Source organism: Chrysemys picta, chromosome 13, assembly GCF_011386835.1.
Source record: "Chrysemys picta bellii isolate R12L10 chromosome 13, ASM1138683v2, whole genome shotgun sequence".
Taxonomy (NCBI): domain Eukaryota; kingdom Metazoa; phylum Chordata; order Testudines; family Emydidae; genus Chrysemys; species Chrysemys picta.
The window spans coordinates 52,521,651-52,539,716 of NC_088803.1; the positions used below are offsets into that span (position 1 = coordinate 52,521,651).

The 18,066-nt window shown below is 54.1% G+C and overlaps 1 protein-coding gene across 1 annotated transcript; it reads right to left on the reverse strand.

Moving 5' to 3' along the window:
* Window positions 1-564: 564 nt before the first annotated feature.
* Window positions 565-12,658, reverse strand: PSMF1 (proteasome inhibitor subunit 1). Its single transcript, XM_008172184.4, has 7 exons — window positions 12,407-12,658; window positions 9,740-9,892; window positions 8,714-8,796; window positions 7,172-7,366; window positions 4,618-4,671; window positions 2,384-2,542; window positions 565-2,223 (listed from the first exon to the last, which is right to left on the reverse strand). The coding sequence occupies exons 1-7, from the start codon at window positions 12,533-12,535 to the stop codon at window positions 2,172-2,174; spliced, it is 825 nt and encodes a 274-aa protein (XP_008170406.2). The 5' UTR covers window positions 12,536-12,658; the 3' UTR covers window positions 565-2,171.
* Window positions 12,659-18,066: the final 5,408 nt, after the last annotated feature.

Below are 18,066 nucleotides of genomic sequence, written 5' to 3' on the forward strand. Positions count from 1 at the left end.
ATAATGTGCTGGGAACTCAGCTGTTATCAGCTGCACCTGTCTGCAAGGGGGCTGAAAAGGAAAAGAGAGAGAGTGTGAGTGTGTGTGTGTAAAAAATCAAGAAGGGAAGGATTTATTTCCCCCCTTTTGCTTTCTCCTTTGGGACACAATTGCCTGAGTATGGCACCTAGGACCCAGGAGATCCAGTGATTTTAGACCACGTAGCCACAGGTAATGCTGATCTTTCCTTGGGTTGGACATTCACCTCACACAGATACCTTGTCTTCTAAGCAAAGTGCCCAGTACTGCTTGCTGGGGGAGAAGGTAACAGGCATGACTAATTTGTTTCACAGCCTGGATTTTCTACTCATAAAAAAAAAAAAAAAAAAAAAAAAAAAAAAAAAAACATGTGGATCCGGCCGCAACAATCTGAAATTTCTAACCAGGAAGAGAGGTGAGAGGGTGGGGAAGCCTGAGGAAACCTTTGCTTTGTCATTGAAGCAACGATGGAAGTGCTGAAATTTGGAGAAGTCACCTCGTTGTCTTAAGTCAGAGGAGGGAGCAGAGTCCAGGAAGCACACAAGCAGCAGTTCACCCAGTTTTTATTTTAGTTATCAGATCCTTTAAAAAAATTCAAACCAAGAGAAGAATCAGGAGAATCAGTCACTTACATTTTCAAAAGTAACTAATAACGCTGGGTCCCAGCCTAATGATCCTGCAACGGCAGGATTTTCAGACCATGCTAGGCACCTGCCCTCTGAAAATCAGGCCCCTCACCTCAGACACAGCGGCACCCCAAATCAGTAGTCACTTTGGAAAACTGACACCACTGAATTCGACTGGACAGGATCGGCAGAGGACGGGAACTGTCCTGTTAACATACTAGCCTGGTGTGACCGAATTAACGAAACGAAGAACAGCCATCTGAAAAATCCCTCCCGTAAAACACAAGGGAAGTCAAAGCACAACCGCTCTAAACGACCCCCCACCCCATTCTTACATCACCCCACCCAGAAACTAAACACCACCCTGATCTCAGCTACTCCAATGTCATTTCAGCACGCAGGGACTCCACCAAGACAGAGTTATTCCAGATTCGACCGAGCACGGGCGGAGAAAAAACATTCTCCGTCTTTATGCATGTCCCCAGCTAGTTCCCTTTGTGCGTTTGACAGCACTTGGGATAGAGTCAATGCATCTTCCCGATGTCTGTGTAAGATTCCCTCTCAGCAACAGGGGAGAGAGACTTAAAAACAGACACGTGGTCATAAGAACCTCACACACCAGCAAGGGAGATGCAGGGGCAGGATCTGAAACGAACGGTGACTTTTTTTTTTTTAATTGACTAGATTGCATGTTGGTGTCTCTAGATCTAGGGGCCAGATGATCAGCTGGGATAAATCAATGTAGCCCCACTGAAGCCAATGCAACGAGGTCTAGCTACACCAGCGGAGGATCTGGGCATGCTGCTCTAGAGGCAGAAATTCGAAGAATTAATCCATGGCCCCATTCAGCCCTTCCTAACCCCTTGCTCAACTGGCAGCTGAAGGGCCAAGGTGAGCCCAGAGCAGAGGAGAAACCACAGATGCCTTTACAAGCCCTTCTCACACTGCAGCTTCCTACATCAACACCTCAGTAGCTCACTGCGCTCCACACCAGGCCTGCTTGAGACGTACACTGGCCAGCTGGGAGCAAGAATGGAACGTGGGACTCTGCACCGGCAAGCTCGTCAAGACCGAGTCGTTACCAGACAGGTGGTGGGGAGTGAACGTTTCTCTCTAGCAACAAACAGCTGAGTAAATCCCAGAGCACACATCACGTCAGTCCCGAGAAGGCGATACAAGGAAAGCAAAGGAAATGACATCTTTTCAATACAGTTCTCATAGGGCAGTTCCAGTTCTGAATAACACACCCCAAGCAGCTTTCTGTTCTTAGCGCACGGCAGTCATGTTTCAACAGGTGTTAGATTACAAATGGCGAGGGATGTCCCCGGGGGATCAGGCGGAGAGATGAGATCCACACGCTGCCTTCACCGCTGTTCTATATGCAGTGAAACCTTTACAGCTGATCTGCGGTGTAGGGAAAGACTCTAGTGCCCGGGGAGAAAACTACTGCTGAAGAGAGTCTTCCGAAAAGGGGAAAGGTGGGGAAAAGGTGCTTCTCTCTCAGTGAAGTCTGAGACGGGAACGTCCTCACATGAACATGTCGTCGTATCCCGGAGGGGGAAGGTGATCTGGATCTGGCCTGCAACAGGATTGGAATGTAGAGAGCAGAGTTACAGAGTGAAAACTCCCCCCGCCCCCCCCGAAGAGTCCAGAGAGTTGGGTGCAGTTTGCGAACAACAGGAAAACTCCAGCACCGTTATAGCCAGTAAAGCAACGTACACGCACATCCAGATACCCACCCGGCAGAACGGCCGCTCCCTGGTCCAAATGGGTCGAATCTGGCACCTGGTGGAACGGCCCCAGGAGGAAGCCTGTTTGGGAGACCTGACGATGGGTCGATAAGAGGCCTTCGAAATCCGGAGCGGAGTGGATCAGCGATCATACCGCCCCTCCGGCCCCTGGGAGGAAGAAGAAAGCAGGATGAGAGCAGGATCGCAATTAGCTCTAATTGGAGATAAGAGTAACCAGCTCCCGTCTACTCCGACTACAGATGGGATGGGAATGCGTGCGTACAGCGCAGCAGAATACGTGCTGGGAAGAGTAATTCAGTGAGAACAAGAGCACGCAGTTAGGTGTGAACACGAGGCTGGGGGGGCTAGACGGGTATGGAAGTATACAAGGACGAGACTTCCCGCCTTGTTCTCATTTACAATAAGGCCCCTGTGGTTTGCTCCAGCCATGTAAAGGGGCCTTAGGGTGAAAAGGAATCGGCCCCCTCTGTCCAATGCCTGGTATCACTACCCTTTGGACTCGTCAATACTGGGAAATTCCGCAGTGTTAGAACACATGTGCACGAACATGATGTAAAACTTGGCTTAGCACTCCGTGCAGACAAGGGCTGTCGTAGTGAACATCCTGTCAGGGGGCTGTGATGAATTCACACTGGGGTGCACACTGCCCAGGGTGCTAAGTAGCGTCAGTTAGCACATGTTCTACCGTGACGTGCACTGGGAAATGACAAGCCCCTTCGCTGTCCTTAATGCAGCCTGTTTGTTCACCCACGAAGAACGGCATCTTTTGCAGTCCCACTAGCCACCTCCACAGGGGGCTGAGCAACGAACAGGGGGAGGCTTAGCAGAGGGGCAGGTTCTATATTCCTCCAGCTTCTCAAAGGATTCAGGAGACCCAGGCCAGCAGTGAGTCAGACCCCCGCTGCTGCAGACCTGGGCAGTTTTAGGACTTGTCAGACACCCCTGCCTTGGTTTCCTTTGCTGCTTGATTGTTATTCTTGAGGTTCATTTAGCTCTATGCTTTTGGTGGTCTCCGATTAAATGCAAGATTTTCTCCCCCCCCCCCATCCCAACGCAATGTTGCAAGAGTTCCCAGACCCCTTCTTTGGGAGCAGTGGCCTGGAACCTTTTCCAAAGCCGTGCCTGGAAGCCATTTGCTAGACCAGTTCTGCCAGCCTCAGCGCCTTGCAGCTGGGTCATGCTGTGCACTGGCCTCGTACTGTATGATCTCAGCTGGAGCCTCTGGACGCTACCACAATAAAACTAATTAACATCAGCCCCAGTAAGCGCCTTTCTGACCGCTGGCTGCTCGTGGAAAGTCCCACGGATCCTACGCAGAGGTTCTGGGGCTCAAAATCTGCCTCCAGCAGGTGCCCACTTTGGATCAAGACGCTATATTCATTTAAGAAAGAAATCTCTTTAGGAGAGATGGGAAGCGGGGTGGCAAGGACCCGTCCTGATTGCCCCTTCCCTGTGGTACGCAGGGCTGCTTTCCAGCCACCTCCTTAGCCCTCCGCTGCAAGCTCCTCTTTCCAGCCTCCAAGGAACATTTCCAGAAGTTCCCTTTCTAGCCAACCCCTGCAGGACAAAGCCCCCCAAGGAGAAATAAGTCCGATCCCGATCAGCCAGAGGCTCCAAATGGCAGGACTTCCAGGACTCCATAGTGACTGGGTAGTGTTCCCATGGACTGGTTTTACTTGGGTTACATTGTTCTTTTCCTGGAATGGAAAATGATGGTCAGGTTCTCCCGCTCCCTCCCCAAATTGAGCTGGAGCCCCAGAGCAGAAGCAAGGCCCCCTGCAGCATCCCTCCCTATGGCTCCCATCTCCTCGGGCAGCTGTCTCTCCTCTCTGCTCTTGGGTACGTCAGAACAGCCCTGCAGATCCGGGGGCGGCTGGAGAATCCGCGGGCTAGACAAAGCAACATTTTAAATGGGAGGCTTAAATTCACTTAATGATGTCTTTAGCTTTGATTTACTGGAGGAATTACAGCACGTTAAATGAATACCAGCCGATTATGAAACCGACGCAGATTCCAACCAATCAACTACGTGAGAGACAGGATCTTAGTACAATATTAAAACCATATTTCGGTTTAGAACCAGCTCTTGGTCCCTGGGCAGTTCACACACAAGAACTGTTTTATTGACGTCCTTGTTGGAGACACTTCACTGAACGCACCAGTGAGGCCAATCCGAGTTATTTCAGTCACTCCCCACATGCTCCTCTCTCGGGGGTACTCACCCAAAGGGGTCCAGGTCCTCTCCGCCCACAGCAAAGGGGTCCCGGGGATCAGGCCTGAAACACAAGACACAATTACCCCAGTGAGAGGTGTCGATTTCCTCGGCAGGTGGGTACGGGGTATGGAAGAGAGTGCACAGGGGACAGGCACAGGGGACAGATTGAGAGCTCAGGCAGATGCGTGTGCCCGTGTGACCAGCAGAGCGGGTCACTGGAGAAGGCGGCTGTGCTCAGGGGCGATTCTCTGCTGTAGCTTGGTCTCTGTATTTGAGTCCACATTACAGATGACAGGAACCATCGAGTGACCTCGCTGTGCAGACTGGTGTTACCAGAATGTCACCAGGGCAGCGTGCCGCTAATGGTGTTTTGTGAGGTGGCCTGCGGCTTTAATTGGTGCGGACGTGGGACTGAGGGAGACGACAGGTGGCAGCACACATCGCCCCACCGGAGCCAAGCAGCCTGGTACGCAGGACTCTGCAGTTACCACCCCCCCGTGCTAGGGGCTGCCGGTGGCTGCCATCTGCTCCGTTTTATGGAAAGGCAGCTGCAGGCCTGGAGCTCCCGGCAAATTGCTAACACAGCCCTGGGCAGAGCCTGAGAGGGGACAGGCGAGCCCAGCAGTACAGGGACCGGCTCCCAAACCACAGCCCAGCCACTGCCACTGAAACCCGGCTCCCGCGAGTGCGAGAGGAGGGCAGGGTGTGGGGGCCTGGTAGGGAACGTGACGGTGCCCAGCGGGAGCTCAGACCCAGCTTTCAACACTCACGCTGCGCCTTTTGTTTCTGGGGTTCACAACGAGGGGTTTACAACTGCACGCTGCACCCCTCGCCTGCTCCAAGGCAAGCCAGCCACTGGCAGCCATGTCTTGGACCCCCCCAGACCCCCGGCAGCCCCAGAACTCCAGCACCTGGGGCATGAACAGCAGCGGTGTGACAGGAACCAGGGGTAAGATGCTACGGACTGTCCCTCGGATCTCTCGAGGGACCACTCTGCAGGCACCGCCACAGGGACAGTGGAGAGTGCTGACGGCGCTCTGGACGGCCACAGCAGGCTCGGATTTCCTACCTGGCACTTGATTAAAGGGGAGTGCGGGGGAGGGGAGAGAATAAAGAGCCCTGCCCCTCTGCTATCCCAGAGAAAGAGATTATCAGGGCACAGGAGCCCACAGACTGATCCCTCACATTGGGGGCGGCGGCAGGGAGCTGGCAGCATGGCTGCAGCGTCACGGTTTTCCATCCAGGATGTTGTGCTCAAGAGCTGGTCCGAAGGAAGATCATTGAGAAGGGAAGCAAAGTCAAAAGGCTTTTCCTCTCCCTCCCATAAGCCTTCTGCACCTGCACCCGCACAGCCGCGCTCAGCCCCTGGCAGCGTGGGAGGCACTGCTGGGCAAACGGCCCCTGGACGAACTGCTCTCTCTGCCACAGCCAGGCAGGGTCCCCGTTCTAACCCCCCCCCCCGAACACAGCTCTAGGCTCGTCCAGCGGGGGCTCCCCCACCAGATCCCAGCCCCCTCCGGGGATCAAAGGGAGCTCTGCCATCTGCCCTCCCGCCTTCAGTCACAAAGCACTAGGCTGTGCAACCCTCGAGCCCACTGGCCAGCACTGCCACGAGCCGCCCCGCTGGACTCAGCAGCCCGAACTGACCGCCCATCCCTAGCATAGACGTGGCCAGCTCTCCCATCACTGAGCCGTCAGCCAGCTAATGGGGCCTTCCTCTCCCCATGGCAGCCCCTTGTCCCACCAGCCCTGCACACCCAGCCCCCCCTAGGCAGGGCAGACCTCAGAGACTGGCCTGCTTCCCTCTATGTCCTGTGCCCTCCTGACGCTGGCTGCAGGACCCTCCCCCCAGCTTGGACATTCCTGACAGATCATGTGGCATGGGGCAGATTTCAGCCCGTGTCTGGGCCAGACCATTAATCCCTTCCTGTCCTGTTCCAACATGGGGTTTGCACACTCTACCTCAAGCTGCTACCCCTGATGCTCAGGGATGGGAGGGGAAGGGGCCCCCTGAACCCCTAGGCAAGGAGGTAAGGCCATGGCACAGGGGCCGAGCAACACAGGTGCCTTATCCATGCTGGGGGGGGGGGGGGGGGGGATGTTACCTCACTCTTCTCCCAGGTGGCCAACTCTGGCAGCATCTCACCCAAAACACAGGATGGGGTCCCTAGCTCCAGACAAGACCTCCCACTGGTGGGCCAGCTTAGAGGGAAGCCAGCCAGAGCCCCATGCCAACAGCCTCCGAGGGTCAGGATCAGCCCGCGGGTGACCCGGAAGCATGGGATTTATAAGCAGGGCTGATTGGGGTGTCAGGACACGGGCTGTTTTAAAGAATCCCCCTCCTGCATCGCTTGGATCCCTCCAAGGACTAAACTTGTGACACAGAGCTAGACCGTGCACCGGTGCCCATGAGGACACGTCTGTGACAGAGGCTGGTGTGGGCGGGTGCGGGAAGGAACCATGAAGGGCCAGATGCTCCGTCACTGCTTTCCTGCCCCCCACCTCATCTGAAAGAAGCGCAGGTTACGCGGCCCCCATCCCCTCACCAGCATCTGACTCACCAGGATGGCTGCCGGCCACCGAAAGGCTGCCGGGGAGGAATCCTTAAGGGGTCATAATCCTGAGTGGAGGCAGGCGGGACCGTTTTCTCAGGCTTGGGCTCCTTTTTGGGGTCGCCCTTCTCTTTGGGAGCCCCCAACGGAGAGATGATGCCTGTGACAACCCTGGTCTGCAGCTCCTCGACGTTCTTGTACACCCTGCAGGGGCGAGAGGGAGAGTCAAGGCTGACAATGGACAGCACCCAGGGCCCTGCTAGGAAGGGTTTGGTGGGAAAGCCCCTAATACAATGGTGCGATGGGCCCCCAACATGACACACACACAGAACTGTCCTTTCCAACTCCCCAGCAGTGCCCATGGCACGTTCATCCCGCGTCCCTGGCCAGATTGCCTGCAGATGTCAGAGCGGGAGAGGGAACCTGGTGGATTTGGGCTTGTTTCTTGTTTGGAATTGCTGGCTGGTGTCCAAGCCATCTAAGATTTCCTTATCTGCAGATGGAGGGGCTGGCGGCAGCACAAACAGGGCTTTCAGGGGCTCTGGTAAAATGGAAGCTAGAAATGCCGGAACAATCTCAAGACCCATGGCACGGGCGTTTGCTGATGTCTCGGGTGAGACGCAGCATTCAGGCATTAAGCAGAGAGCACCTGGGCAAGTCTGATCTTCACCCAGCTTTGCAGCAGAGTTGATGGAGGCAGGAGGGAATCTCCGAACTTGGAGGTGGGGGGAAAAATCCCTATGAGATAATACAGCCCCCCCTGCTGATGCAGCATTGCTCCCTACAACACACGTCGGGTGCTCTGTCCAGCCTTGTGTCCGATGTCCCAAGCCATGGCACATCCACTCCCTCAGGAGACTATTCCACAGTCTATGTGCTCTCAAGGTCAGAATCTCCCCACGGTGACACACAGAGGGCTGCATGCAAATATCTAAGGAAGTACAATCACTTTCCACACAGCAAGTCAGTAGCATATATATGGAGATATACCTATCTCATAGAACTGGAAGGGACCTTGAAAGGTCATCGAGTCCAGCCCCCTGCCTTCACTAGGAGGACCAAGTCCTGATTTTGCCCCAGAACCCTAAGTGGCCCCCTCAAGGATTGAACTCACAACCCTGGGTTTAGCAGGCCAATGCTCAAACCACTGAGCTATCCCTTCCCCCTACAGCATAGGCCTGTACTGTGGTAGATTCAGGCTGCAAGTTCCTTTGGGGCAGGGTCTGGGCTTTCATGCAGGGAACACATGACGGTCAGCACTCTGGAAATAAAGTTACAGAGCCAGCGGCTCAGCTGGGATTAGAACTCCCGAAGCAGCGAGCTCCCAGAGGCCACGTGGCCTAACTCCCTCTTTTCTGCCAGCCTGAGCTTGGGGTGCCATCTGGGAACGGAGGAGGAGGAGAACATGTGGGGGGTATTGAAGATTTATCTGCAAAGAGTCCCTCAAGTTCCTCCTAACGCACCCTCTCCTCCCCTGCCCCGATCGTCGCCTGCCTCCCCTCCCCGCGGGCTCAGACACTTGTGTGGAGAATCTCCATGAAACGCAGTTACCTGTGGAAATCATCCAAGTGCTCCGGGTCGATGTAATCTGCCACTGTCAAGGTCAAATCCGCCACCTGCTTTGAGCTGCAATCCTGGGGAAGGACAAACAAAACGCTGCCTCAGCAGCTAAACTCACGTGTGGGGTGGGGGGGGGAGGAGCAGACAACAGCAGAACGGGGGGGCGGGGGGGGAAGAATCCAAGGCAGGAGCAATCACTGGAGTTTGCTCCTCTACTGGCACTTGTCAGTGCAGAATCCATATGTCTGGATTCCCAGCGGTCTAAACCCAAGTGCAACCAACTTGCAGCGGATTGAGAAGGCTCTTTCCCAGCTCTCCCTGCTCGGACTGCAGAGGGTTAGACAGGTACTGAGCCCGCGTTCGATCAGGAGGAGAGGTGTCATTACACCGGGGATGGGGGTGACAGAGCAGGAACAAGGATCCGGAATTCCACAAGACGCACCGAGGCTGCAACTCTTCCGCCGGCGTGGGCCGAGCAGGAACGACGTCACAGCTTCAACCGAATGGATGTCTGACCTTAGCTTGCTGCTTCACCCTGGACACAACACTTCCAGGGCCAGTTCCTCGGCTGGGGGGAAAAGGCACTGCTCCATGGCAGGCCGTAAGCGAGACTGATTGACACCAGCGGCGAGCTCTACATGACTTCACAAGCACACAGCATTCTGCATGCTTTTGAGGACGTTACGTGCCAAGCTCCGCCCTGACATGTATCCTGAGCGCCTTCCTGACGTCAGTGACGCCGAATCGCATGCAGCCAGCACAGGACCTGGGCCACACTGGCCCCCTCTCCACGCTTTAGCCAGCTGGGTTTCTCATCGAGCGTCTCCCACTCAATAGGCGCCAAGGGCATTGGGGGACACAGGAGACCAGGAAAATGGATGCTCAAGTGAATCACAGCTCTTATTCTTTGCCTCTCCTCCCTTACAGGGGGTGGCACTGACTCCCCACCTCCTGGGGAACCGAGACTCCCTGCAGGGACCAATCCTTACATAGCACCCAGCCAGCTGGGAACCTCACCATGACGTTGAGAATCATGCTGGTGTCCACCATGATCGCCTTCAGCAGAAGCTCGTGGCAGTCGTCCGTGGACCTGTATCGCAGCGTGTACAGGTCCTTGTCGGCGTTCCACCCGGCCGGCAGCAGCTCCGACTTCCTTTCATTGGGACCCGGCTGCACAAAGGCATCAGAGAGAACAAGCTGGAGTCCCAGCTGATACCAACGGGGCAGCAGGAACAGATCCCGGCTGGACACAGGAATCTGGGAGGAGGTTTAAACCTCCCAAAGGGATTGCATCGTAGTCTGCACGGGTACGATTGCGGGATCGGGGCCCCTGGTTCCACTGTACAGGACGCAGCCTACCATGCAGGGCAACCTGAATTACTACCACAAAAAATGCTGCAAACAAACCTCTCCCCAAAAAACAACGAGGAGTCCGGTGGCACCTTAAAGACGAACAGATTTATTTGGGCATAAGCTTTCGTGGGTAAAAAACCTCACTTCTTCAGATGCATGGAGTGAAAGTTACAGATGCAGGCATTATATACTGACACATGGAGAGCAGGGAGTTACCTCACCAGTGGAGAACCAGTGTTGACAGGGCCAATTCAATCAGGGTGGATGTAGTCCACTCCCAATAATAGATGAGGAGGTGTCAATTCCAGGAAAGGCAAAGCTGCTTCTGTAATGAGCCAGCCACTCCCAGTCCCTATTCAAGCCCAGATTAATGGTGTTAAATTTGCAAACGAATTTTAGTTTCTCTTTGAAGTTTGTTTCTGAAGTTTTTTTGTTCAAGAATAGTGACTTTTAAATCTGTAATAGAATGTCCAGGGAAATAGAAGCGTTCACCTACTGGCTTATGTATGTTACCATTCCTGATGGCCGATTTGTGTCCTTTTATTCTTTTACGTAGGGACTGTCCGGTTTGGCCAATGTACATGGCAGAGGGGCATCAGGCCCTGACAACACTGGTTCTCCCCTTGTGAGGTACTCCCTTCTCTTTGTGTGTCAGTATATAATGCCTGCATCTGTAACTTTCACTCTATGCATCTGAAGAAGTGAGGTTTTTACCCACGAAAGCTTATGCCCGAATAAATCTGTTAGTCTTCAAGGTGCCACCGGACTCCTTGTTGTTTTTGTGGATACAGACTAACACGGCTACCCCCTGATACTTGACACCTCTCCCAGGTCATGAGCAAACTAGAGGGACCCCCAGCTCAGGGTATTTTCTGGCATTAGCACTTGATGACTATAAATGTAACTTCCTTCTAAAGGAGCCCCCAGGCCAAGACCTTCTCTGCCAGCGAACAGCCAAGATCCTTCCCTTCTCGAGGGCAGACATAAAGTGAATGTAACCCATCACAGCTCTCTTAGGACCCAATCCTGTCCATACTTGCTACCGGATGTAATGCTTACTGCTGTGAGTAATCCCCAGCTATGTCTACACTGCGCAAACCAGCTGTGTTCTCACATCGAGATGAATAACTCACTATAACACTGGAGTGGAGTCAAGGCACTGTAGTTTTCACCTCAACGCAGCTAACGGAGGTAAGCCCCAGACAGGGGGAAGGTATAGACTGGACAAGGTACACAGAGGTGAGAACTACCCGTACTTTGTCTGCACTAGGATCTCACATCAAGGCAGCGGTCTCGATGGAAAAACACACCTGTTTTTTTTTTCAGGGAAGACCCATCTCCCTAGGGTTGGCTGAGTCTGCAGGATTGGGCCCTGCAAGCTGATCCCCACGGGCTGACCCCTGTCTGCAACGCGTTCCAGCCCGGTGCAGGGGGTCCCCCTGTGCCCATCAGCCTGGAGCATCAGAGAGCCTCCTCTGCTCCTAAACGTAAGGAAAATAACTTTCCCATCACTAAGGTTGATGTGGGCACAATCCGGTTGTTAGTGTTTGTCTTTGTCTATCTGAGAGCAAAGGAATCCTTTAACGGTGAAATATTATAAACAAACGGCACAAATTCTTTAAAAAAAAATAACGTTTTTAACACCCCAAGTAGAGAGGAAAGAAGTAGCAAAGCCTGCAACTGCCACACCCTCGTGTTCCCTGTCAGTGGATTTGGTCTCACATTTAGGTTTTGTAAAAATAAACGTTCACGCCAGAACAACGAGTCTGAGTTTCTAAACAGGGCCAAGTTGGTGGGAGCCGGTTATTTCTTTCTCAACACGCGTCACCCTGCGGCCTGGTGCTGGTAGGGACCATCCCCAGAGCAAAACCCACGGAAACAAAAGTGAAACTAACCCGGGCATTAGCACGGTCCGTGCAATCCCCAGTGGACGGGGGAAGGACGCGGAGACCAGGCACACAAACAATGCGCAATGCCCAGGCCCTCGCCCTGCCCGGGGCTCTGCCGAGCTGGGCAGCACCAGGGCGTTGGGCTGCAGGGCACCGGGGGGGCAGGCAGCGTCTGTCTCCCCCATTGCCACCCCCAGGGGTGATCCCTGACACCGGGCAGCGGATTTGCCCCTTCTCCTTTCACCTGGCAGCGCAGCTCCCAACGGCGCCCGTGGGCGTTGGGTACACAACGCCCCCCCCCTTCGGGCTTGTGCTCGGGGGTTTGTACGGGGGGGGGTCCGGGGGAGCCCCGGAAATACACCCCCCTTGCAGCGCGTGCACCCCGGGCCGGGGCCGGGGCTTGCGGGGGCCCCTCCCGTCCCCCCAGGCGGGGGCCCCTTACCTGGTCCCCGGTGCCCAGCGCGCGGTACTGGTGCGTGACCAGCTGCCAGTGGACGAAGCAGAGCAGCGAGTCCTGCGGGCGGGAGAGGCCGGGCGCCTGCGAGGCGTAGAGCAGCTCCAGGCCGGCCATGCTGCCTCCAGCCCCGTCGCCGTGCGTCGCCGGAGCCCGGCCAGCCCCGGCCGGGGAAGGGGAAGCGCCAGCGCCGGGCGGGCCCCGCTGGAAACGCGCGGCGCGGCACGTGGGTTCCGCTGCAAGAGAGCCAGGGCCGGGCTGGAGCGGGGTGCGGTGCGGCGGGGCCGGGCTGCCCCGGTCAGACACAGCCTGGGGCTACCCGCAGCCCCGGGGCCACAAGCGCTGCATTGCCGCAGTTTGCTTGAGCAGCGACTGGCAACTTCCCCGGAGTCCTGTCCCCCTCCCCTCCCTGGAGTCCCGTCCCCCTCCTGTCCCCTTCCCCGGAGTCCCGTCCCCCTTCCTGGAGTCCTGTCCCCTCCCCAGAGTCCTGTCCTGTTCCCCTCCTCTCCCCAGAGTCCTGTCCTGTCCCCCTCCCCAGAGTCCCATCCCCCTCCTGTCCCCCTCCCCAAAGTCCTGTCCTGTTCCCCTCTTCTCCCAGGAGTCCTGTCCTACTCCTCAGAGTCCCGTTCCCCTCCCCTCCCCAGAGTCCCGTCCCTGTCCCCCTCCCCAGAGTCTTGTCCTGTCCCCATGCCCGGAGTCCCTACCCCCTCCCGAATCCCTCCCCAGAGTCCTGTCCCCCTTCCGGGAGTCCTGTACCCCTCCTGTTCCCCTGCCAGGGTCCCGTCCCCCATGATTCTCCATGCATCTGAAGAAGTGAGGTTTTTTACCCACGAAAGCTTATGCCCAAATAAATCTGTTAGTCTTTAAAATGCCACCCGACTCCTTGTTGTTTTTGTTGATGATTCCCTGTTCTGTTCATTCCCTCTGGGGCACCTGGCATTGGCCACTGTCGGAAGACAGGATACTGGGCTAGATGGACCCTTGGTCTGATCCAGTAGGGCCATTCTTATGCTCTTATGTTCCCCCTGAGATATATTTTCAGGCTGTTTTTAGTCTGGGGACTGAGGTTTAATGACAAGGTAAAAAACAAAAAAAGTCTCCAACATCATTTTGGTTTAATAACATTTGGGACGTTTGGCACTGGGGAAAACTCAATTATAGAGGAAAAAGTTGGAAAGTATCTTGCAATCTGGTTGCACTTTATTCATGGGGAAAAAACCAGAAACTTCAGTTGTTGTCAGTCAAGCTCATGGAGTTAGTGTGACTGGTTATGGGTTTGTAACTAATTCCTGACAAATAGCTATCAGTTCAATAGGTCCTGTTGTGCTCATTTGGGCCCTGATCCCGCAAACACTTCACAGAGCAAGTGTCAAGTGATGCTCATGCATAAGCGTTTGCAGGATCTGGGCCTTAGTACTGACATTTCCAATTGTGCTCAGTATTGATGTGGAGAATAATACCCACTAACGATTCATAATAACCACAAACAAAACACTTACGTCTTTATGCAGAGTGAATTATTCAGAGAATTTTCTGCCAGGTGACAGAACTACAAAAAACCACCTTTCGTTCATGGCACTCTGATGCTAACAGGAATGAGTGATCCTGTCCATCGGGAAGTATGTTAGAGAGACAAGGTGGGTGAGGTAATATCTGTTATTGGACCAACTTCTATTGCTGGGTATCTGGGAGCAGGGGAGGGTTCTTTTCAGGAAGAAGTGGCTATCTTACAATAGCTAACTAACGGATAACACTAGTCAGATTAATTTCTTAGGCCCTGCTACTGCAAACATTTCCAGGGGTGTTTAGAAATAAGCACCGGCACACGTGTGAACAAGACCAGGGCCTTACTACTCAAGGGTACCCAGATTGGACAGATAGTTTCACAAGCAGTTGTGACCACGCTGGAGCCCAGCAAGCAGGGGCGGTTGGCGGATTTGATTGTAGGTATGTAATTAATTACCAAGAGGTAACCATTAAGTAAGCATATACATTCAATCCCAGTGCCCCTTTGATCTGAGATTGGAGTGAAGGGCAGAGCCCTGGAATTAATGCTGGCCTCACTTCAGTGCCAGTCCAGATGAATGCCTTTGAAACAGTGAACTTGCTTGGGTGGAAAATTGTCGCGCGTGAGAGCAGAATCGGGCCCTCTTTGTATTAAGAATAACAGGTCCCCAGATGAATTCAGCGGGGACTCAGTCTGCCGTGTGTGTTACCAACCTTTCCAGCTGCACTCCACCACTTCTGAAATGATGCAGTTCAGCCCTGCACAGGTTAGATAGAGGGGAGGCAATGTGAGGTCAGGTGCTTTGGGTTCTGCCGCTTTATTGCCCTGAGGTTGCCGAGTGATGATGTTTCTAGTGTTCTGAGTTCCAGGTTCTGAGCTGTCCCGGGGTATGGAGACTGGGGCAGAGAGCGTTCTCATCTGCTCAATGGAAATGCCCCTGACCTTACCGTTAATTGAATTGTCTCCTTAGACTGACCTCACACTTAGTAAGGCAACTCCCATCTTTTCATGTGTTTATACCTGCTCCTGTGCTTTCCACTCCATGCATCTGATGAAGTGGGCTGTAGCCCACGAACGCTGATGCCCAAATAAATGTGTTAGTCTCTAAGGTGCCACAAGGACTAACTAAGGTGATACAGACTAACACAGCTACCACTCTGAAACCTCACCTGACAAGCAGGCTGCTGTTGTCTCCAGAATCCATCAGACCAGAGGAACAGGAAGCCAGTGATCAGGGCCACACCACTCCAGTCTGAGGGTATGTCTACACGGCAATCAAAGGTGTGATTGCAGCAGGGAAGACGCGGCAGAATGGGTTTCAGTGCAGGCTGCCCAGGTACGACCAGGGACCCAGGGCACGTACTTGCATAGCTAGCCTGCGCTGAAGCCCCAGGCCTCTGTATCTTCCATTCAGCTTTCAGCCATGCGAGCTAGATGAAAGCGAGTGCTAGTAGGCCTACTGGAGCGGCAATAACGCAGTGTAGATGACCCCGGGATTTTCCTGGGAGCAGAAATATTAACCCACGGGAAGGAAACTCTGGAAAGGGTCTTTCCTGAAATAAATAAAATCCCACCTGTTGCCTCTGTGTCCCACAGTGGGGTCCTGGGGAGAGAGGGACTGGGCAGCAGGAAGGATCTGTTACGTGTGTGAAATCACCGGTCAGCGTGAGACTAGCTGAAACTTTGGTCCCAAGTGAGAGGATGGGTGCTGTACAATGCCACGGAGACAGCTTCTCTCTGCAAGTCTGCAGCAAGGGGCAGTCTAAATCAGTGCTCTCTTGTGACGAGCGATCTCCTCCCTTCCTGGATTTATCTTCCTACCTGCAAACCCCAGCGCCTGGCATGAAGTGGGGTTGGATTGTTCTGCACTCCTCACAGAGTTATTGGCCCATTCCTGTGTCCTAGATTCATGTGAAACAGGGCAGAGCCCTCCTCCGGTTAGTAACTTCCAGGCCCTGCTCTCGACCTGCGATGGCTCCAGGAACTAAAAGCGCACACTAGAGGGCCCTCTGTCTCTTTCAATAGAACCCCAGGACTGCACTTTCTCAGGCAGAATGTCTGAGCCCAGAGGTGAGTCTCCATTTCAAGGCTGCACGAAGCTTGTACTCCCAAGGAGAGGCATTCCTGACTCCTCCACAGGGGTAACCCCATACCTGCCTCAGACGCAGAAAGGCCGGGGGAGCCCCCTCTGCAGCCCCCCAACTCCCTCCCCCATTGTAGAGAGAGAAGGGGTAGCAGTTAGAGAGACAGAACTAGAGGTGGGTCCTGCAAAGATCAGGTTCCCCACCCAAACTGCCGCAGATGTGGGAGTGTTTGAGGGCAGGATTCTGGCTCAGGTCCATCCCTGTAGGATACAACTGCTTTGCCGTAACAGCCCTGCCGTAATAGCCCCCCACTTCTTCTCAGCCTGCTTTGCACACAAGCCTTGCAGCACCCCGTGAAGCAGGCACCACACCCATTTCGTAGCTGGGTAGACTGAAGCACAGAGACATCAAGGGATTTGGTCCTGGTCGCACAGCAGGTCGGTCGATGGCAGAACCCAGGAGTCCCGTGGGAGCGGAACAATCAGACTGTAATAGGGATGAGGAGCAGGGCTAAATGCTGGTGCTTCAGGCTAAATCTCTTTTGTGAAAGGAAGTCAGGGCCCCAATGCTGGGCCAGGAGAACTCTGAGACGGGTGAATGTCTGTACAGTAATTAGCGAATGTGTGTACAGTTGTTTTGAAGGGGAGAGAGGTACAACAGAGAGAGCTCCGAGAGGATCTCAGGGGGACTCCCTCTGCCAGCAAACTCCCAAATAAAACAAAAACCTACTGAAACAAGTCACTCTACTGCACCCGATTCCCCGCTGGGCAGAGAACAAGGGACAGATGTGTAGTCACGTTGCTTAATGTGCTATGGGAAGGCGCTCAGATACTACAGTGATGAGTGTGGTAAAAGAACCTAGACAGACTAGACTAGGCTGGGCGCTGGCTGATCCGGCACCAGTGCTAAGACAGAGGCAGAAGGAGCAGGCGTTTGCAAAGCAGAAGGGTATCTGGTTGGGGCTGGGGAAGGGTGTTCACTCATCTGCTTGGTGTCCCAGTGAGTCACTGCACACAAGGGCCTCTGTCAACAACTGGTGGGAACCAGGCACATGGAGGGAGCCCCGCTGAGCAGTTCTGCTGAAACCTCAGACATCACTCGGGGGCTCATTAAAGTCTGCGGGACTCCCCCCTGGAGCTGACTCCTCCCAGAGGCACTGAGCCAGGCTGGAGACAATGGAGAAGCAACAGGGACACATCTGTCCCATCTTAGCCTCTGAGAAGCACATTCTGCCCTGGCTTACCCCCGCCCCCCCCCCCCCCATGTAGCTCTACTGAAGTCACTGGGGTGGCTCTGGGGAAAAACCAGAGCAGAATCTGATCCTAAATCAACCCCAATTTTACATGGGGGGAGGGATAGCTCAGTGGTTTGCACATTGGCCTGCTAAACCCAGGGTTGTGAGTTCAATCCTTGAGGGGGCCACTTAGAGAGCAGGGGCAAAATCAGTACTTGGTCCTGCTAGTGAGGGCAGGGGGCTGGACTCAATGACCTTTCAAGGTCCCTTCCAGCTCTAGGAGATCCTAAAATTAAATGGGAGAGGCAGCTTGATGCAGTGGACGGAGCATAAGGGTAAGGTCCCAGAATTCCTAGCCCAGGCTTGGTGAGTGACTCTCTGTGTGGTTCAGGAGGAGTCACTTAGGGCCAGATTTTCCAAAGTGTCTGTTAACCTGGGGTTCCCAACACTAGACACCAAGGGCCTGAACCCACAACTTGGCTGAAGTCACATGGGAGCTGTACGTGCTCATTACCTCTGGAAACCAAGGTGTCTAAAACTGGGGCAATCCAAAATTAGCCACCCTTAACTTTTCTGTCCCAGTTTCCCGGTCTATAAAAGGGGGCTAATACTTATCTACCTCCTGAGGCTTAATTAGTGAATGTCTGTACGGTGCTTTGAGCATGCAAAACTCACTACATTATAGAAGTGTTGGTCTTATCTCAGCCCCCAGCTAATCACATCTTGCCATCTTCCTCCTAGGTTTCCTTCCTGCCTTCTGGTTGCCAGGGAAATAGCTGTCTTGGTAACCAGCTGTCATCTATCTTTTACCTTTGATTGTACC